General features: G+C 45.2%; 1 protein-coding gene and 1 long non-coding RNA gene across 12 annotated transcripts in view; both read left to right on the plus strand.

Annotated features, from left to right (window-relative positions):
* The first annotated feature begins 413 nt into the window (after positions 1-413).
* LOC146754941 (uncharacterized) lies at positions 414-1,303 on the plus strand. Its single transcript, XR_014938598.1, has 3 exons — positions 414-662; positions 1,035-1,103; positions 1,231-1,303. It is a non-coding gene; the product is annotated as an uncharacterized LOC146754941 (long non-coding RNA).
* A 3,211-nt stretch (positions 1,304-4,514) lies between these two features.
* LOC146754942 (rho GTPase-activating protein 32-like) overlaps positions 4,515-21,382 on the plus strand; it is a 77,959-nt gene continuing 61,091 nt past the window's right edge. The window contains exons 1-8 of one of the 11 annotated variants that reach the window (XM_085526572.1): positions 4,705-5,206; positions 7,800-8,651; positions 8,739-8,843; positions 9,139-9,546; positions 10,788-11,270; positions 11,753-11,951; positions 12,638-12,783; positions 13,005-14,841. In XM_085526572.1, the coding sequence (XP_085382698.1) occupies positions 11,171-11,270; positions 11,753-11,951; positions 12,638-12,783; positions 13,005-13,462 (903 nt within the window). In that variant the 5' untranslated portion in view covers positions 4,705-5,206; positions 7,800-8,651; positions 8,739-8,843; positions 9,139-9,546; positions 10,788-11,170 and the 3' untranslated portion in view covers positions 13,463-14,841. Of the gene's footprint in view, positions 4,606-4,704; positions 5,207-7,799; positions 9,547-10,787; positions 11,271-11,752; positions 11,952-12,637; positions 12,784-13,004 lie in introns of those variants that run through there. The other 10 variants (XM_085526571.1, XM_085526562.1, XM_085526573.1 and 7 more) reach the window with 10 other exon arrangements.

A 21,382-nucleotide genomic window follows, 5' to 3' on the forward strand; every position in this document is an offset into this window, starting at 1 on the left:
AGTTAGTGTTGGCGGTTAGTTAGTGTTGGCGGTTAGTTAGTGTTGGCGGTTAGTTAGTGTTGGCGGTTAGTTAGTGTTGGCGGTTAGTTAGTGTTGGCGGTTAGTTAGTGTTGGCGGTTAGTTAGTGTTGGCGGTTAGTTAGTGTTGGCGGTTAGTTAGTGTTGGCGGTTAGTTAGTGTTGGCGGTTAGTTAGTGTTGGCGGTTAGTTAGTGTTGGCGGTTAGTTAGTGTTGGCGGTTAGTTAGTGTTGGCGGTTAGTTAGTGTTGGCGGTTAGTTAGTGTTGGCGGTTAGTTAGTGTTGGCGGTTAGTTAGTGTTGGCGGTTAGTTAGTGTTGGCGGTTAGTTAGTGTTGGCGGTTAGTTAGTGTTGGCGGTTAGTTAGTGTTGGCGGTTAGTTAGTGTTGGCGGTTAGTTAGTGTTGGCGGTTAGTTAGTGTTGGCGGTTAGTTAGTGTTGGCGGTTAGTTAGTGTTGGCGGTTAGTTAGTGTTGGCGGTTAGTTAGTGTTGGCGGTTAGTTAGTGTTGGCGGTTAGTTAGTGTTGGCGGTTAGTTAGTGTTGGCGGTTAGTTAGTGTTGGCGGTTAGTTAGTGTTGGCGGTTAGTTAGTGTTGGCGGTTAGTGCCTTTATTGCCTTTTTCTTCTCACCGTCGTGCGCAGCAGCTTGTAGGTAAGCTGAGCTGGCGTGGGATGGATGGGTGGGCAGTGAGGTGTTGAGAACTGCTGGCTGTCAGAGCTCACAGCACCGTATTGCTTACTCTTGACCATCAGACATAATTTTCCCCTGGTACACACGTTCCAAAGGGGGTATCCGTAAAGTTGGCACCTGTCCCATGCTTCTTCCATTGTCTTTGCTCAGTAGTGGAAGCATTGTAAAGTTGCTGGACGGACAGGCATCACGTAGCCTGAGACTCAGCATGTCTTGCAGCAAGTGGATGGGACGGTTGTGCTGTGTGTGTTATTCCATGGATGTCTTAGCCCTGCTCACTGACCTGCTCTTTCTCTCTCCTCTCCTCACCCTCCGCCCACTGCCTCGGTGCAGCTTTTGCTCTCATTCCATCCGAGCAAAGCGACAACTGCTGCAGATAGCTTGAGGTGATCTCACTGCCAGGTACGTGCCATGATTTGTCCCCCCACATGGTTTTGCCACATGGTATGTGAATGTAGTTCTGAAGAAGTCTGTCCATACTGTGCTGTGTGAATAGAGAAAACAGAAGTGTGTTTCTGCTCTGTTCCAGCTCTTCACACTTGCTGTTATGGGTGCTGCGTGCAGTGAGATCAGCCGTGAGCCTGAGGTGGCGGCGACAGAGGTACAGTATGAAGCTCTGGCCGGTCTTTGTTCCCTGTGTTGAACCATTAGAAGGAGCTGCAGATGTACTCTCCTGCAGGAAAGAATGGGCCAAAAAGGGCCTGGCCAGCTGTCTGCGCCAGTGCCATTGCTGATGAGTCTGGGTAGAGAGAGATGCATCTTTGCATGGCCTGGCAATGCACACCAGGAAGGGAAATAACTGTGATGAGACGTGCAGCTCCTTCTGAAGTGCTCCTGATAAGGATCGAGCACATTTGCTGCAGCTTTCTCTGCAGATGTGCTCCTCACCTTGAAATACTCCTGATTTGTCCTCATCTCCTGACCACGGCCTGTGCTCTGTTTTGCAGGCTGATAACATGCGGAAGCCGCAGCTGGTGCGTGCTATGTTATCTTTAAACGTACCAGCGATTGCGGCAGCCCATGTTATTAGGAGCCACGTCGCCCAGGGGCCGGATGAGCTCTCTCTGGAGGTAAGCAGTTCCAGGCGTTCCTTGTTGTTGTGCACAGAGAGTAGTATAGAGTGTGAACGCCTCGGGAATACTCTCATATTTTGTGTCGTAGAAGAAGGCTTTTGTTTTAGCTGTGCTGAAGCTGGGATTGATGTTTCAATCTTTTGCAGGTTGGAGACATCGTGTGCATTGTTGATATGCCACCAAAGGAGATGAGCCCCTGGTGGAGAGGCAAGCGTGGCTTTGAGGTAGGCACACATTTTTGACTAGAGAGCACAGCTTCAGTAGTGTCTAGAATCTCCGGTTGGAGCTGCTCTGCCTGCACAGGATGGCTTCTGGATGCAAACAGTTGCCCTGTGTCGGTGTCAGAGGACCTTCCCTTTGGCTCTGGGCTTGGGCTAATGCCCACCTGTCTTTTTGTTCTTATTACAGGTTGGTTTTTTCCCTGGTGAGTGCGTGGAACTCATCAGGGGAAAACTGCCCGAGTCCATCCTACATTCGTTGCCAAAGCCAGGTGCGTATTTTACATTTGACAATGCGGGTTAGTAAAATGGGGTCTGAACGTGGCTTTCAGGGGGTTCATTAATGCCCGAGTTGAGCAAGCTTAGAAAGAGAACTGCATTAAGCTCCTTGGGCACCTCCAGGGATGGGGAAAATCCGTTCTTGCGTGTCTTTGTTGGGAACATGCTTTCTGTTGTTACGTGTTCTGTTGAATGTGTTGCACTCGGCCTCGTCCAACCGAGCCAGGGCTGAAATGAACTTGTTTTTTTGTTTTGTTGCGCAGAGCCAAAGAAACGGGGCAAGTTCATCTCCTGCCTTCGTTCCCTGTTGAAGGCCTGCCCCAGGAGAGCGAAGCAGCCTGAGCCTCCAACATTCTCGGGATCCATGTCCCTGCTTGACATCGTTGAGAGGTATTTAGCCAACAGGACTTGAGGGCTGAGCTGTAGGAATGGAAGCATCCTCTGCTGTTTGAAACAGAGCGCTTTTCTAAGCTGTGTTTCAGCAGAAACCAGGCATTGCCCGGAACAGGCAACTATTGGCAAGGGTTCGGTGCAGCTCTTCCCTCACCCTGCACCACGACTGACAGCATGCTCTGTTTTCTCTGCAGAATGAGTTCTCCCAGTAAGAGGGCAGAGTCAGCAGCTTGCAGTTGGCGTTCCTGCTTCTGCCTGGGCAAACCATCCCCTGTGGCCAAACGCCAACTGCAGAGCAGTGCCAGGGAGCCCTCTGAAGCTGAAGTCTTGGTCCTGGCAGGTAAGCATGCAAATCCAGCTTTCAAATCACTGCTTGTCAGCAACACAGGTAGAATTCATGCTTTCAGTGGGCTTGTACATCCTTCTGGCATTCAAGCCTGTGCCTGACATCTTCAGTTGACCCCTGTCTTTCCCAAATGAGTCTCTTGTCAACACAAGAGCTGGACCTGCACGAGGATCACTTTCAAGACAGTGACACTGTTGCTAGAAGCCTATTTGCTTCTGCTCACCATCACTGCATAGCCAAATGTCAAGAACCTGTTTCATGATTCATCTTGTGAAACTTTGACACTAACTGCTGTGCGTCTACTCCTTCCTAGGTGACCCGAGCCCTTGTATATCTCCAAGACGCCAGGCATGTTACGATGCAGCATCCTGTGATTCCATCAATGAAGAACTGTTACTAAGCACAGGATGCTGCAGTTCAGATGAAAGCCTTCCGTATAACATCAGTTATAAAGAGAAGAATGCCATCATCGTTGAAGCTCTCGTTCATCCCATACCTGTTGAAGCTGCTGACCTGAGCCTGCCAGACTCCTCAGGCACCAGCCTGAACCGAGTGCCTTTCGAGGACAGCCCAGCCCAAGCACAGCACGAGTGCCCCGACAGCAGCACAACCATGCAGGCTCAGGTCAGCATTACAGAGGAGAAGCCAAACATCTTGGAGGGGGAGGTAGAATCAGGCCAAGAGTCCCAGGCTCCGGGCAACAGCACGACTTCTGAGACACTCTCGTCAGACAACAGAGAATGAGTCCCATCTTTCCTCCAGACCTCACACCCCCTCCTTTTTCCTATTGAATAAAGGCACGCTCGTGCTCAATCAACGCCTTGACTGAATTCTGAGTTTTCATTCGCAGAGATTGGGATGAGTACAAGAAACAGCAAGACAGCTCAGCTTGCAACGCTCTGGCTGTGGGGTGCGTGCAGGGACACTGTAACCATACAGGGAAAGGCTTCCACTGCTTCCTCAAGCTGTAGTCCAGCCCTGCTACTGCTCTGTGGCACAAAGCCCTGAGGGATGTTCCATATTGTTAACCTAAGTGAAGCCAGCTTCATGCACTGTGTTTTGTTGTTGCTGGGTGAGAGGGGGATGCACGTTGGTGAGAAGATGAGCATTGCTGGATCTGCCACGAGTGTCCCTTCTGCCTCTAAGAATATGTCCTAAGTAGGATGTGAACACTGCTGGCACTTCCTCATTGCACGTGCTTGGAGGATCTTCAGTTCTTGCACATTCAGGATGTCTGTCAGTGACTACGAGGAAATTCTCAAGTACTAGGAATTCCATGAAACAGTTGGAACGGGTAAGTGTCATCTTTGTACAGAAACAGCACGCCTAACAGTCTGTCTCACCACTCTAGAATTAATGTGAGAATAGATTAACAGCTCTTGTAAGTTCTCTAAGTCAGGTTTCATTTGTATAAATTTGAAATTCGTTTTTTAAACCAGTTGGAAATTGTAATGTTATATTAGAGAAGAATTCACACTCAACTTTAAGCATCTGTGTTTTGATTTGTAGGTGGTTTTGCCAAGGTAAAACTCGGGCGGCATCTTCTTACTGGTGAAAAAGTTGCACTAAAAATCATGGAGAAAGTTTCTGTAGGGGTAAGCCAAAAGGCATTTAAATATGATAATATCTTCTGTTGGAGTTGTGGAGTTCTCAAGAACACGGGGGCAGGTGGGATGGTACATACGAATGCAGCCTACTGGTCCCATTGCCTTTTGAAAGATGCTGTAGAGCTGGAAAAAGTTTAACAGAGCACCACAAATCTTCTTCCTCGTTGTTCAGAGGGCAGTATTCTCTGGCTGTAAAATGGAGGAAGTTATTACATCATTACATTACATTACATTATTGTTACATTATTACAGCAACTTTACCAAAATACCAATGAAAATGCTGAATGTTTTACTTTTCATTTTTCACAGCTCTGTTTCAGAATTTCTATGGGAGTGATGTCAGTCATTGCTGAGTTGATGTTGAATTGTGTACTGTCCCGTATGTGCTTGTTATGTTTCACAGCAGTCAGATGTGGTACCTGGTATGTCACAGTAGTTAGCAATCTCATCGCTTGCTTTTATGGTCTCTTAAGGATGACTTGCCTCATGCTAAAACAGAAATTGATGCCATGAAGAACTGAAGTCATCAACATGTTTGCCCATTGGATCACGTAAGAGAGACACCAAAGAAATATTTATAGTCATAGAGGTAAGAAATAGTTTCTGCTTTCTGTGCTGTCATTGTTACTTACCTTTCTCTGATACTCTCTAAATGCATTTTCAGATAACCTTATCTTACAGGGAAGCTGTTTGATTGCATTGTTTCTAAGGACCACCTTTTGGAAGAGGAAGCTCCAGTCTTTTTTTGACATATTGTTTCAGCAATTGCTTATGTTCACAGTCAGGGTTATGCCTAGAGACCTCAAACCAGTGAGCCTGAACTGCAGTCAGTCTTCCATAAATAATAATGAATGTGTTTTTATTTTTCTGTTGGGAGAGAAAGTTACAGTACTCCACTCCATTCCAGTGGATTGCAGGAGAGAACTTAAGGCGGGAGAAGTAACACAAAGTAGAACTAATGGGTTGATTGAATTGATAGAATTATTTACTGAGATAAAGGATAATAGTTATGATGAATGCAAAAGCAATTGCTCACCACCTACCAATCAGTGTCCAGTTAGCCTCCTAGTAGTGGAAGAGATTGTCATGAAGTTCTACCCCCTTCAAAACTCCTTCCACAATATGTCATATAGTATGGAATATCCTTTGGCCAGTTTAAGTCAGCTGTCCTAGTTCTGTTCCTTCTCACTTCCTTGGGCTCTCAGCTGAGATTGACTGTGGCTCTGTACAACGCTGCCTGGCAGCAACTGTAAGCATCACTGCGCTATCTCCATTGTTTCTCTAGAATGAAAACGTAGTATTAAATCAGACACTGAAGAAAATAATTCAGTTCCAGCTGAAACTCAGAGAATAACTTGTGCTTAGGATTCTTTCCCTACAGGAAATGTTAGATAATTATTGCTATTTGGTACTGTGTTGTGTAGCTGAGCTGGATTTTGTTATCCTTGAAGAAGTATCTTCCTCTGAAAGGGGAGTAAAACATGATGCTCCTAATGAGCGGAGCAGAGACACAGATCTGATCTGAGTGTTGGTTTCCCATTTTTGTGATGCTCTTTGCTGCAGTTTGTATCTAGAGAGAAGCCCTTGTGGTGTCAGTCTGTTGTGTAACCTGCTCTAGTTTTGTGCCTCAAGGAAGAGTGATCCTTTAAACAAATGGTGGCTGTACAGAGGGTATGGGGTGAGATGCATTCCTCTGGCCCCATCCAATGGATTTTCTGTCACTGAAGTCTTGAAGCACAGGTTAGGTACTGGAAGGCTTGAATATTTCCTCACCAATAGGTTAGAGCTTTGCATTTTGTAAGCTGCTGGTATCTCTCAGTAAAGCAAATCATTACAGCACGAGCATTTTCCTAGGCATCTTATGAAATCCCTCTATCTAAGGCTACTGGAAGGCACTCTGAACAAAGATCATTCTCCCCAGCTTCTCTTCTCTGAGTGGGAGCTTCAGCCCCCTGCACAGGCTGGAGGTCATCCCCAGAACTTGCTTCAGGTTGTTATCCTTCCTGGCCAAAAACCAGATACAGTATTGTAGATGTGGTCCAGTGAGTGTTGAAGCAGGAATGACTTGTCGTGGTCTGGTTGTGCTGCTTTTTAATGCAGCTGATGATCTTGTTGTACTTCTTTTCTGTCAGAGCACACTGCTGGCTTGCATTCAGCCTGTGGTCTCTCACCACTTGTCCTCCTAGTTCCATACAGTTCGGTCTGTTCATTAAAATGTTTCAGTAAGTTGGTCTGGTCCTACGAAGTTGTATGACTGCAGTAAGCAGTGTACATGGTGCGCTGTGAGTACTGCACACATTCCTCTTGGCAGCTTGTGGAACAGACATTGTGCATTGTTTGGATTGTGTAAGCATTCCTGTTGGTCTCTTGTGATGCTTACCTTCTTAGATCACCTTTCCATGTTTGGCTCTACATATTTTGGTACCTTACTTGTTCTGTTTGGCTTAGCAGGGAAGGTCTTCTTCTGAAGCATCCTCAGTCTTGGTCTGGGCAGCATACTTAGAAATGACATGGACGTTACATGAGTGGGTGATCAAAGGGGGAAAGATCTCACCTTTCTGATCTGTTTCCTTTTAGAAGACAGTCCTGGAGAGGATTTGCTTTCCTTGTTTCCTGGAGACTTGGATTCTTAGATGGTTTTGACTGCAGCTATTTCTGATGTTAATTCCTTTTTCTGTACTTTAGTAGCAAAGTGCACGTGGAGTGCTTTGGAATTGTCTGAAGTTGCCAGGTTGCTTGTGATCACATATGTAACGTGGAGTTATGTGTGGTGCCAGTGATAATTCAGTGTGATGAACTTGAAGGCTTTCAGTACAATTGCAGCCCTAATAGAAACAATGACTTGAACTCTGGAATTCTGTGTAAAATCATTAGCTAGCTTGTGGTCCGGGTCTTCAAACCAAAGGCTATGAGGTGCTGCTCTTGTTGACACAGGCTGTGAAAGATGACTTGAGCTCTAAGAGTAATTTCCCTTCTGCTCTTGATATGAACGTCAAATCCAAAATTACAGTATTAAGAACATAATATAAAAGTTTTTGCTGCTGGCTTGTGGACCTGCATTAGCTCTTAGCCATAGTTTGGAACTTGCAAAGCAATCTTATTTAGATTTTAGTGATGAAATCTTTTGATGAAATCTTTCTTTTAATTCTGCAAAAGAATCTCAATGGCACATTTCTTTTCAGTCTGAAAAGGCTCTGACATAATGAAGATGTGCCAGACTGCAGCCATGTGCCAGATGTGTTTGGATCCATGGAATTTTCTGATGTAGCTTCAGTGTTTGAAGAATCTCCGCTTGATCTAAATACTCAGAGAACAAAGCAGGTGTGTAAAGATGTAGTGCTAGTTTCTTACAGAAAAAATATAGCACTTAATCCAGAAATTTACTTCTCATTGTATATAGTGCTTACTCCATACTTCAGTATCTAGTAAACCTTGACCGAAGTAAGATACAGATTGAGCAAAGTATGTTAAGCATAAATTTTGGTGCCTTCTACCTGTAGGCCATGGTTCATTTTACAAGAACCCTAACTCCAGTGTTTGGTTTGCACAGAAATAGCAAGCAAGGGAACAAGTAAAGGAGTCAGTGAGGATTTTAAAACGCAATGGAAAGTGATAAGGCACAGTTGATAAGATTTTGGAGTTAGGTTGGATGTACACAGAGCTTTAAAGAGGAAGAATCTTCAGGAATAGTCAGCATGGATTGACCAAGGGCAAATTGTACTTGACCCACCATTGCTAGGTGAGCTTCTGCTTTAAAGCATCAAGCTGCATAAAGAAGGCAGTTTTAAAAGCAAGCTTACCAATTCGTTTTTAACCAGTGATTTTTTCAGGAAGGAAAGCTTATAGATGCTGTTTGCTAATGGAAGATGGAGAGAGGAAAAGCAAGAGAAAGGCATGATGTGTGCATAGCCACCACATCCTATCTGCAGCGTTCTCCCCCTCTGCAAACGAGGAGCAGCTCATCAAGCTTGGCCTGGGCCATGGAAAGGGAGCATGCTAACATCTGGGCCAACCCAAACGAGTTAGTTCTGCAGGTTGGTTGTTTTCTGCTGTTTGTCTCACGTCCTGTTGCTCAGCGGTAGATTTGTTCATGTTCAGTGCCAACAGGAAACACCCAACAGGTGGGGTTTGCGGAGAAAGAGGTCCTGCAGGTCTTGTGTGACACCCATGGAACCGTAGCGAGGCTGCATGTGTGTAAAACACCAGGAATCAACAGAGGTGTGAAGGTGAGCTGTGGGCTGCAGTACCACAGGAAGGGATGTGTGTGCTCTGGGTTTGGATGCTTCTGTGTGTTTTAAGTGACTGAGATACCACTGCTCAGTCTGTTTGAGTGTATAGAAGAAGTGTAACATCCATTCTGATGGAGTATTGTGAACGGAGCCCTGTGGGTTTGAGACCTGCCTTTAAGCTTGTGGGCATCATCCAGGAGTTGGGGATGGGGCAAGGGAAGTTGGGGTGAGGGATGAAGCGTAGGAACAGAAACTTCTTTGGTCCATATTAACTCCTCCCTTTTTTGATTAGGAATCGATGTGGGTTTCTTTTATAAAGAAACAGACTCATTGTGAAGCCTGTGAATGAATTGATTCACGCCTGCTGATTGGTGCTGTTCTCTACAAGGAGCTTCAGTGGAAATGGACACTTCTGGTCCACTGTCTGGCCCCCTCCTATGTGCTCAGATCAGCCAAGTTGTCAAGGCCTGGCTCTTGGTTGGTGAGTTGTGCCAAGGTCAGAGAGTTGGATTTTCTGGGCTTTGAGACACGTCTTCAAGATGCACATTGTGTTATTTCTGATGTGTTGACCTGTTGAGGTCCAGCCCCAAATGAGGATTCAAGTACTACCACAGCAGGAATGGTTTAGATTGGAACTGGAATGCAGAAGGTTGGAGTCAGCAGGAGCAGGGAATCGATCATCCCCCTGTACTTGGCACTGGTGAGTCCTCACCTTGAGTTCTGTGTTCAGTTCTTGGCCCCTCACTGCAAGAAGGACACCGAAATCCTGGGATATGTCCAAAGAAGAACACTGAAGGTGTGAGGTGTCTAGAGCACAAGTCTTTTAGCAAGCACTATCTTAGAGGCAGCCTTGATTTCTCCAGCTCCAAGCTTTGTGCCACAAGAGCTCTCCTGCTTCTAACTGTGATGTGAGACCGTATGGAAGGCTCTGCAGAAGTCCTTCCTTTTCTTGACTGTATTTTGTGTGGCTTTGGACTTGTTTTCATCTTCCTCAAAGCCCTCTGCCCAATTCTGTGTCCTTCTCTGCAGCCATGAATTCAATATGGAGCAGGTTCCTGAGCTCAGCGTCCAAGACATTCACAGCGTGAGCTCCCTGTGTAAGATGTATTTCAGGGAGCTCCTGAACCCTCTGCTGACCGAGCAGCTGTATGCCAGGATCTCTATAAGCTCAGGGCAATGTCTTGGAAATGACACGTACCAGTTCCCTGGCCATCCTGGTTAGTGGTTGTAGCAGTGCCCCAGCTCTGAGGTCTTCTTTCTGTTTAGCCCCATGAGTCACGTCTTTGCCACATCCTGCCTCTCACTGATGGCACTTGTGGTGGTGCCAGGAGGTGCTTATTTAAGCTATTCACAATGGTTGTGAGAATTCCTTTTCCTTTGCTGTTCTCCTGCTATTGGTAGAATGGGGTTAATAGCAAAGTGGACTTGGAGACGAATGCCTGCTGCGAGGAGCTGCACTGTGCAATCAGGCTGTAAAGCTGCCCAGTGCTTGCACCGCTTGGCCTTGATGGCACGGGCTGTGTGTATAATCAGGAGGGGTGTTAACTCTTTGAAAGGGCCGATAATATCAGTTCAAGAGGAAATGGTTTTATGTTGAAAGAGGGAAGATTAACGTTGGATGTTAGGGGAAAGTTCTTTACTAGGAGAGTGCTGAGGTCCTGGAACAGGCTGCCCAGGGACGTTGTGGATCCCCCATCCGTAGAGGTGTCCAAGGCCAGGTTAGATGTGGCCCTGGACAGCCTGGTCTAGTAAATGTGGAAGATAGGTGGCCCTGCCAGGCAGGGGGAGTGGAGCTTCATTATCCTTGAGGTCCCTTCCAACCCGGGTCATTCTGTGTTTCTGTGTTCCCCAGATGCCTCTTGGAAGGCATCAAGTCTGCCTCAGTGCTGACCACCAGTGCACTGTCCCCATGGGACTTAAGACACTTGATTTCTCTGGCAGGGATCTGCTCGGTGATAAACATGCATGCTAAGAACTTAGCGATAGTGTGGGCTCCAAACCTCTTAAGGTAAACTTCTTCTTCCATTTCAACACGATGCTTAGTTCTGCTGTCCCCCAACCCAGGTGCACAATTTCTAGATGACAGTTTCTACTCACTTGTTTAGCTGGGACTGCTGTGTCTCTGATCATCCAGGAGAATTAGTGGCATCACATCAGTGGCATCGCTGTTTGCCCACTGCGGAAGTCTCCAGAGCCCAGCTTGACAGTTTTTGGCTACAGAAATTCAGACTTGGGGAAGTGACCTCGGGGAAATGACTTGTAAGATCTGCCTTTTCTTCAGATCCCAGCAGAGCCAATCTTCCTGCGCATGAAAAGCTGCTTGCATGGAGCTGCAGATACAGTCAGCTGTTGTGGAATTACTCATCAGCCACACAGATGTCATCTTCTGCTCCAAATCCACACCAGCCATGGGAGAGGGAGTAGGTGAGCATCTTCCTCCATTAGCTTGATCTTGATCTGACAGCTTCATCCAATCCAGGGCTTCTCCAAGACCTTTGAAAATTCTATTACTGTTGAGGAGACAGCAGGCTTCTGGGCTTAGATTAGAATATGGTGCCCCATTCCTGGATCCTTAGTGTGTCCAAACACAAACCTTACATGGAGAAAACCATCACTGCTGTTAAGATTTTTTGCAAGCAGTTGAAGCTTGATTGAAATGTGGCAGCAAAGCTTTCTGAAATCCCAGACCCCTAGTTTTTCTAGGATTTTTGTTTGCCTGTTTTTGATACAGTGAGCTGCTCTTAATTGTGGCTGTGTCCTTTGCCACGAGCATACCTCTGAGCACACGGTTATTTTGAGCTCCTCTTCTTCCAGTGTCTCGGATAAGCAAGTCTGAGAGAAATGCAGAACTGGGATGGCTGTGCTGCTGCTTCCTCCTCCATCTCACCTGTGGTTTTCCCTTGCAGGGCACAGTTCTCTGCCTGGGCCCAAGTCTGTGTGGGTGTCTCCATCCACAAAGCTGCTCACACTGCAGGAGGCACAGGCTGAGAGGAGAGGCCAGAGCAGCTCTCCTGTTGCAACACGGAGCAGCAAGATACAAGTGGAGGAAGGGCCTGCAGCTGTACTGAGGAACTTCAACGCAATCATTGATTTTCCATCTGAAAGGTAAAGAAAGAGGAATTCCCTTTCCAGCCCCTATCATCATTGTTCAGGTGATTTCTATTGGTTTATTTTTTGTCCATTATATCTCCAAGCACTCAACTAAAAAACAGTTGCACTATGGGCTCAGTTCAGCCACACAAGGTGCCTTTCCTTCCTGGTTGGGCAGGCAGTCACAAGATGCAGAAAGCCACGCTGGTGTCTATCCTGGCCTGTGCTGCCTGTACCTGGAAACACTGGGGTTTTCCAGATTTCAGGGCCACGCACCTGAAACCAATTGCGCTTCTCCTGTAAGCAGAGCTGTTGGTCGGACTTGCTGGCACTAGAAATTAAAGATGGCAGTGAGCTGAGGCCAAGGAGGTGTTAACGTAAGAGTCAGAGATGCTTTTGAGCTTCCCTTATGGCTGCACCATTTTCTCAGAAAGCAGTTACGCCTGCCAGCTCCTGTCCTGCTGCTGAGCCTTTGCTCACATGCTCCGCATCTTGCTTGACACGGTTGAGAGGAATGTAGCCAGCAGGACTTGAGGGCTGAGCTGTAGGAATGGAAGCATCCTCTGCTGTTTGAAACAGAGCGCGTTTCTAAGCTGTGTTTCAGCAGTAAGCAGGCAGTGCCAGGAGTAGGGAACTGCTTGCAAGGGCTCGGTGCAGCTCTTCCCTCACCCTGCACCACGACTGCTCTGTTTTCTCTGCAGACCATGTTCTCCCGGCAAGAGGAAGGAATCACCTGCTGGCAGTTGGTGTTCCTGTTTCTGCCTGCACAAACGATCCCATATGGCCAAACACCAATTGCAGAGCAGTGCCAGGGAGCCTTCCAAAGCAGAACGCGTGGTCCTGGCAGGTAAGGGTGCAAATCCAGCTTTCAAAGCACTGCTTGTCAGCAACATGGGTAGAATTCATGCTTTCAGTGGGCTTGTACCTCCTTCTGGCGTTCAAGCCCATACCTGACATCTTCAGCTGACCCCTGTTTTCCCAAAGGATGAAAAAGGCTTTCTCTGAAGCCTTTGCCTCCATGGGCAGAGGAAGTTGGATGCTAACCCCTGTGTATCCACTCCTTCCTAGGTGAATCGAGCTCTTGTGAACCCAGAAGAGCCAGGTCAAGTGCTGATTGCTCAGAGAGTGCTTCCATCAACAGAGACCTCATGGGAAGCACAAGTTGCTGCAATTCAAATGAGAGCCTCCCGTGTGCCAGCAGCGACGGAGAGCAGGAGGTCATTGTTCAGGCACTCATTTCTCCCAGCTCTGCTGAAGGGGCTGATCTGAGCCTGCCAGAAAACACAGTCACCAGCCTGGACTGTGGCCTGGTGCCTTTGCAGAGCAGCCCAGACCAAACACAACCCGAGTGCCCCAACAGCGGCACCTCCAAGCAGGACGAAGTCACTGTCACTGAGGAGCAGCCGAGCCTCTTGGAGGGGGACTTGGAGTCAGGCCTCCAGTCCCAGGCACCCGGCAGCAGCACGAGCTCCGAGCCACTCTCTCCTCAACAGCAAAGGATGAGTCCTGTCTTTCTAAGTGACTAAAGGCACGCTCATGCTCAGTCAACGGGATGGGGTGTTGGAAGAAGAAATGCTTAGAAGAGAAAATTTCCAGTGTTCATTTTAAAATATGGCATTTTTAAAAAGAGAAGAAGATAGAATAAGCAGATGTTGACAGATTAAGGGCACCTCATCAAATTTTGGGAAAGTCCATCTTGAGGAAACTTGGATAAGAGCAGAAAATAACTGTTTATGGATATACCCAATCACTAAAAATACCACCCTGAGTGCCAGCTCATGGCCCCAGACCCTTTTCTTCATTTCAAGAGCTGTCATCACAGAGGGCATCTTCCTGAGCTGGAGACCCTGAAGTAAAAGAATCCTTGGTCCTCAGTTAGTCCATGTAACTGATTTGCCTCGGAGCTGTGAACGTCACGGTGCACTGCTGAAAAACTGGCAGAGTTCCCCTGGAAACCCTGATTTGAATTCAGCAAAGTTCATCAAATCCAACAAGATTCAGAGGAAATGTCACAGGAACAACGAGTTGATATTTTCTCTGAAACTTCCTGGTAGGAGCACTAGAAATGTGGTCAGAAGTCTTTGTGGCATATGTAGGCCTCTTTTAAGAGATCAACATCACCTTTTGCAAAACAGAAAGATGTGGTGATTCATTCACATGAATACTGTGTCTGAACTCCACTTGTACCTGCCAAAGATCCTGCTACCTTCTCAGCTCAGTGAAGATTTGGCCTGCTGTCTGCCCTGAATTATGGTATGGTCTTACCAGATTTTCCGAGTGAAATAACACATGACCAAACACTGCTCCTACTTCAGAATATATCCTGAGTTCATCCCACCTAATACAGACAGAATCATCTTATGCTCTGTTCTTAGAGTATGAGAGATGGTTTGCATTGTTGACTAAACATACTTTTAGCACCATAGAACCATAGAATATCCCAGTTTGGAAGGAACCCAAAAAGATCATCAAGTACAACTCCTGGATCCACACAGGACTACCCAAAAATCAGACCCTGTGTCTGAGAGCACTGTTCAAAATACTTCCTGAAATCTGGCAAGCTCAGTGCTGTGACTACTTAATCTGGGGAGGCTGTTCCAGGGCCTAATCACCCTAAATCTTACTTCACTGATTCCTGAGAATTTCTTGGATGACCACGTTCCTATGTCATATGTATCCAGGTTAGATTGCATGAACCAAGCAGATCAATGTGATCTCATCCTCAACAATTTTGCATAAACCTAAAAGCACTGAGTTTTGTAAATGGGAAAGAAACACAAAGCAGACGCAGTTCTTATTCAAACTATAAAATGTCTAGGTGTTTCATGGGAAAAATAAATTTATATTGAACATATTTATATGTAAATTTTATTGTACAATAGAAATAAAAGAACATTAAAAACAATGAGAAACGTGCTGTTGTTTTATTCGTCTTCACAATGATGATGAAGAAAATTAAGTACAGAAGGATTTGGCCCAATATTCACTGACTTGTGTTGTCCCAGATTAGACTTCTCTAAGTGTAAACTCAGAGACCGAAACTACTGTCTTGATGTTCAGATGTCCTTTGCCCAAACCAGTGGGGTTGCTCAGGTGTGTATAGGTCTGTGGGTATGTGTGCAAGGGCGAGCATGCACATATATGTGTGTGCACAGGGGTGTGCAGAGTGTTGGAGCTGCACAAGGACATTGTGGTACCGGTGTGTGCGTGCACTTTGGGAGTGAAAGGAAGGGGTTACACATGTGTGTCTAATGTCTGGACTGTGGCAGCAAAGAGGCTGCAGTGTTGTTCTCTGTAGGAAGAGGCCAGTAGTTGCCCCATGTCAGACAGAACCATTTCAAGTGCTGGCCAAAGCTGAGTCAAGGAGTGATGCTGCTGGCACTTCTGTGATAACTTTGTTAAGGAAGGTTCAAACCACTGCATAGCATATGTGAGAGCTATGAGCAAGAATGATGTGAGACAAACAGCCCTGCAGTCACCAAGGTCAGTGAAGAAGGAGGAGAGGAGGCTTAGTGGACATGGTGGTGATGGACTGATGATTGGGCTGGATGATCTAAGTGGTCTTTTCCAGCTCTCATGATTCTATCATTCTGTGACAGGTGATGTTAGTTTTGTTGACAGGTTCAGCAAGGTGAACTGGGACCAGAGGTACATCCCAAAACCTTTGAGTTGCTGGACTGGAGATAATCTTCCCAAAATAACTAATGAAAATAGTAGAACCATAAAAGGAATTTCTTTCTCACTACGAGAAAAAGGGAGGGATCCTTTGGCTAATGAAGGCCTGATTTGGCAAAGCCAGAGACAGTTTGCTTTGCACCACATTTATTTGACTTTCCAGAATGGTGTACTTACTTTCCAGGTATTTCTAAACAGTGATTTTTTATTTACAAACATGGCTAACAGCAGGTTAAAAATTCTTTCTTTTCTTTGTTTCCTTTCTGCTAAGAATGAATGAATTTAATGTAGTCTTTTTCTTGCTTCCTTCTTTACGAAGGAGACAGCTGCTGCATCATGGCAAACAAACATTCAGATGGTTTGGAGAACAAGTCCTTACACAGACTACAGTGTACAGCAATAAAGGGCACACACAGCAACATGCAAGACATTCATTCAGCCTCCAAACACTTCTCCCTGTTGACCAATTCAGAACATATTAAACCATTTAAGAAGGGCATTAAGCTTTATAGTAGATGGGATGTTTTATACCTTGTAGTTTTCTCCAGCTCCCATAGTAAGCAAGGAAAAACAGAACAATAGTAATAAAAACATACACACACAAAGCAAACAAACAAACAAACAAACAAGCAAAAAACACTGACAGAAAAAGAATATACCTCCCAGGGTGTCAGGATCCTTTATATCTAATCCTCAAGGCAGAGGATGAAAGCTTTGTCTTTTCTAGGTAACTTGTGGGTAAGACTGGGAGCTGGGAGGACTTTATACTTTTCCTGACCAGGTGCTATGTAAACTAAATACAGAAAATAGTCAAATAACTATAACATATATAACATATATATTTATATGTAGGTATTTTAAAATCCCAGACCTTAAGCCTGAAGTTCCTTGAATGGCTGGAGCTTTTAAATAGTGTTTTGATAGAAATTCTCTCAGCTATCTAAGAGTGCAGCTGGTCAAATCCACAAGCAAGCACGAACGATAAGCTTCATTTATAAGAGCAAACACAGAAGAACAACATGGAGGGAATAGTTGTTAGTTTCTTGAGTGAACTAACCCAGGCACCGTGTAGCCTCTACTATTGCTGTTCCTGAAGGAGAATCTGTTCCTCCCTTTATTTCTGAGCTTCACCCACCTCTACCACCTCTCACAAGAAGTGTGTTTTGGGGGAATATTCATATGGAGTCGAAAGGAGCTGGCTGTTCTATCCAATCAAGAATGGGAAGGCATATGACCTGTAGATTAGAAGATAATCCAAATATTTTACAAGAAATCTCTCCATTTATTTTAACAGCTCACTTGGAAGCTGTGGAAGAATTATCACCTATTTACAAACAAGATAGTGAGAGATAAAATTCCATTGTACAGTGAAATCCATGAGATAACAAAGACAGAAAGTCAGTAAGTCCATCTGCCACAGCAAGCTCTGAGCTGGAAGCACTGATCTCAGACGCATATCAGCTACCATTTAGTTATGCTAACTGCATGTTTATACCACCTGTGCATATAGACCTGGTATGGCTGAGTCCCCAAGCATTAGCAGGGAGAGCGAAAATGACTTTGTAATATTATATTGGCGCTTAGAAATTCAATTTGAATATTGCTCCCAACATTTATCTAGTTCCTTCCGTTGCTCCTTGTGGGGCATATTCTCCAAGCCCTTCACAAGCCTTGTTCAAGTCATTAATCTCTGCACAACTACATGCCTGCAGCTCCCCTCGGGAATTCCTTAAAGCTGCAGTGAGACAAGGGACACAAGAGAAACTTTGCTATGCACAGCAGGCTGAGCCCTCCTGCAGTCCCAGCTATGGAGTGCTCTGCAAAATCTGTCTCTTTTTGCTCCTGATGTGCAGAGGTTTGATCTGCTTTTGCACCAGCAAGAGAGAAGTGGCACCTCACACTTATATTTCTGAATATTCTTGCTGCATTCAGTGGGATGTAAGCAATAAATAAATAAACAAAATAAAAATATTATTGCTTTGGTTCTCAAAAAAAAAAAAAAGAACTGCCCAGCTTAATTTTGCTCCAGATCCTTCACTGCTTTGTTGCCTTTCACTGGACAAGATTTAGGGCCTCAATATCTTTCTTATAGTGAGGGGTTCAAAACAGAACACTGATAAACAGACCGGTACTGTGATCAATAGAACTTGAGGAAGAAATTCATCTTTCATGAGGAGCTCCTCTTTGAACAGCACCAGGAACTAAGACAGGTGTTTGATTATTTCCTGCTATGAGGCAAAGATGGATCAGCAGATACAGCTGGAATCTATCTCTCTCCTCCCCACTTTATTCCCCACCTTCAATTCTTTTTGGAAAGGAAATGCTGCAAATCTGGACTTATTTGGGAAATCACCGTGCACACAATGAAGTGAGAAAGCACCGTGCACATGAACAAGGCAAGATCCTGGATCAAGCTTTCAGTGGAAGGGAAATGCCTGAAAGGATTGAGCAAAGTCCTGGCGAAAAATACCTGGGGTTCCTGTTGGTGGGAAGCTGAACATGAGCCAGCAGTGTGCTCTCACAGCACAGAAAGTTAACCATATCCTGGGCTGCATCAAAAGAAGCACGGCCAGCAGGGCAAAGGAGGCGATCCTGCCCCTCTACTCTGTGCTGATGAGGCCTCATCTGGAGTACTGCATCCAGATGCAGAGTCCTCAGTACAGGAGAGACATGGACCTGTTGGAGCATGTACAGGTCACTGATACATGCCATAGAACTGATTCAAGGGCTGGAACACCTCTCCTATGAGGACAGGCTGAAAGAGCTGGGGCTGTTCAGCCTGGAGTACAAAAGGCTCCACGGTGACCTGAGAGCAGCCATGAAATCCTTAACAGGGGAAACTAGAAAGAAATACAAATAAAAGAGATTTCCATTAGGATATTTAGCAACACAGTCAGTAAGGGAAGTCAGTAAGGCACAGATGATTTGCTACATACTACCAGAAGAAGAAATAAATATTACAATTCAATGGTAAATTCAGTTGTATTCACTTTTACTTCTTCATAGACTAAGATCTGAATACATAGAAAACCAAGAGAAAATTTATTACAGGGATTATAGCTCTTTCATTAAAAATGTCTGAAACTTAATAAAGAAAGTCAGCCAGGGATGGATTTATTGACCATATCAAATATGACCCCTGACTTCAATTCTTTGTGTTGCTTTTTACAAGGAAATGTTCTCTTGGCAGTGGGGTCAGCATATTTGGTGTTGAAAGATGCTGTAGAGCAAGGACTGACTCCACTCAGACATCAGGATGCCCAGGACAAGTAGGGTTCCCAAAAGGGGAAACTACAAGCTGCCATCAACATCTCAAAGTAAAATCTCTTGGAGAAGACAGGTTTGTGCAGAGCCAGAAAGATCTTGAGGCTGCAAACACTTTCAAGGCATATTATGGTAAAAGCAAAGTTCTCCAGCACATGTAGATACCAGGAGGAGAGAGAAGGGGGTCCATGCACTGTCACTGTCTTTCCTCTGATATTCTATATAGTTCCATAGCAAATTAAATTCTTTGGCAGGTGAATTGCTGTAATAACAGAAGTAAAATAATAAAAAAAGCCATCGCCTGGGCACAATGAGGCACACTGAGAAACAATGAAGGGACAAGAAGGAGAGACCTCAGCTTCCTCTGTTGTGGGTCTTCAAAGTGCACCTGCAGCAGTCAGCTATTTTCCCTTATTATTTGGCTCTTTTCAAGATTTTCTTTGTGATACTGTTTTTATTTTTTTATTATTTTTATTTTTCTGTTTCCTAAGAGTCTCTACATGCTGTAGGTACTTCCCTCATCCAAAATTTCCTTTCTTCTTACGATAAAAGAATACAGATTATTCCCTCAATAATGGGAAAGGACAAATAGAAGCTGCTTCACCCCATCTGAGGTCAGGCTGTTTCCACACATAGGAAAATTGCAGGTAAGTGGAGGGGATTTTATCTAAGTGTAGGAACCAGGGGTGAAAATGTTGATTTTCTCCTCTATGAGAAGGGCAGAGCCAGCCATGCACACCCACAGAGCACAGAGCTTTTCATTGCTTCTTCATTTTTAAGTAAAATCATAGGGAAACTGTCAGACAATCAATGTGCAGAAGTGGTACAATCTCTTGAAAAGCCACTTATAGATCTGCAAAACTTGCAAAAAACAATTTTCTGTTTATCCAATTGTTTTCCCATCTCCAGATAAGACCCCGTGCTCTGATCCATTTTTTGTGCGTGCATCAACAGATTTACAAAAAGAAACAAGTCAGCAACTGGCAATTTATTCAAGGTGTTGAAAGTATCAGACAGTTGGTAGATTAGAAAGCAAACTGATTCCTCCAGAATTTCTTGGGGGACTCTCAGGAAATGGGATCCAGTAGGAGCTGGTCTGAAGTGGGGACTACTCCATTTCTAAGGAACTGTACATCAATGAGGAACTAGTTCAATGCTTTCTCAATCAAAGAAAAACCTGACTTCAGTACACGTCTGACCAAATGCCCAAGCTGTACAAACCTAAGTCAAGGTGTGAATGCAACTCTCTGAAAGGAAATTTTGTCATTTATTTCATTTATTTCATTAGTAAACATGGAAGTTTGGTGGCCCTTCCAGGCAGGGGGGCTGGAGCTTCATGATCCTTGGGGTCCCTTCCAACCCGGGTCATTCTGTGATTCTGTGATTCATTTCTCTGCATTGACAAGACTATCTTCCTTGTGTAAGCAGAAAGAAGAGCTGCTGGAGAGGAGCTCTGCTGAGAGGGACCTGGGCGTCCTGGTGGACGACAGATTGACCATGAGCCAGCAGTGTGCCCTTGTAGCCAAAAAAGCCAGGGGTGGGTAAAAGATCTAACACACATCTCTATGATGGGGGTGGCCCAATCACAAGCAGCGCTGCGCTCAGTTGTTCTGCTTGCCTGCTCCTCGAGGAGTTAGGAGAAATCTATGCCTGTTGCGTGTTCGAGTGCGTGTGCAATGCCATGTGGAGGGCTTATCACAATAAAGATTGGCGGATTTGCTGCGTAGACCGGTCAGAACTCAGATCTGCGTTGTGCTTCCTGTGGCACCAAACGCCCAACAGTGGCAGTTCCGAGTATTGGCCAGCAGGTGGCAGCAGAGACCACGGAAAGGACGTCTGCGGGACAGACCCTGGGGATCCGTTCTCTTTTGATTATAGGGGAAATATATTGAAAGCTTCAGATTTCATTAATCTCTGTGGGAATCATATAATGTGCAACTCAGATCTACCTCTTCGTGCAGTGACTGCCTGTAAATTTGCTAGAGCCTGATATAATATGGCCTTGTGCTTTCCGCTAACTCACCTTCATTTCATTTTCATTACATTTGCTTGGTAGTCAGATTTTGGTGTGTGGATATTATAAAACAATCTAACTGACATTGGCAAAAAATTAAAAATAATAAAAAAATGCACGACAGCATCAATTGTATCAATTTTTATAGATAAGATAAGTTTTCCTTAGTTTTCTGTGCCTCTTTACTTTCTTACCCTCTCCCCTTGTGTGAGAAACTCTCAAAGTCAAAGATTTCTAGTTAGGCAAAGCTGGCAGCGATAGCAGCAGTGCTTATTCATTACTGCAATACTGCGCGCACATCCCCTGTTGGCAAGGGAGAAATTGCACACCAGTCAGTGACATTAATTCTGTTCTATGCCCTAAACCCAATGCAGGTGATGCTCTCATGGCTCTCATTGGTTGAGCATCTCAGGCTCACAGACTCCTCGAGACTGTTGCTAGGATTCATTTCCATAGAAGGTCAATTACCAACCTCTTGTTTTTAGGTCTGCCT

The sequence above is a fragment of the Coturnix japonica genome, chromosome 37 (assembly GCF_054131305.1).
Source record: "Coturnix japonica strain WE chromosome 37, WE-NBRP24, whole genome shotgun sequence".
Classification (NCBI taxonomy): Eukaryota; Metazoa; Chordata; class Aves; order Galliformes; family Phasianidae; genus Coturnix; species Coturnix japonica.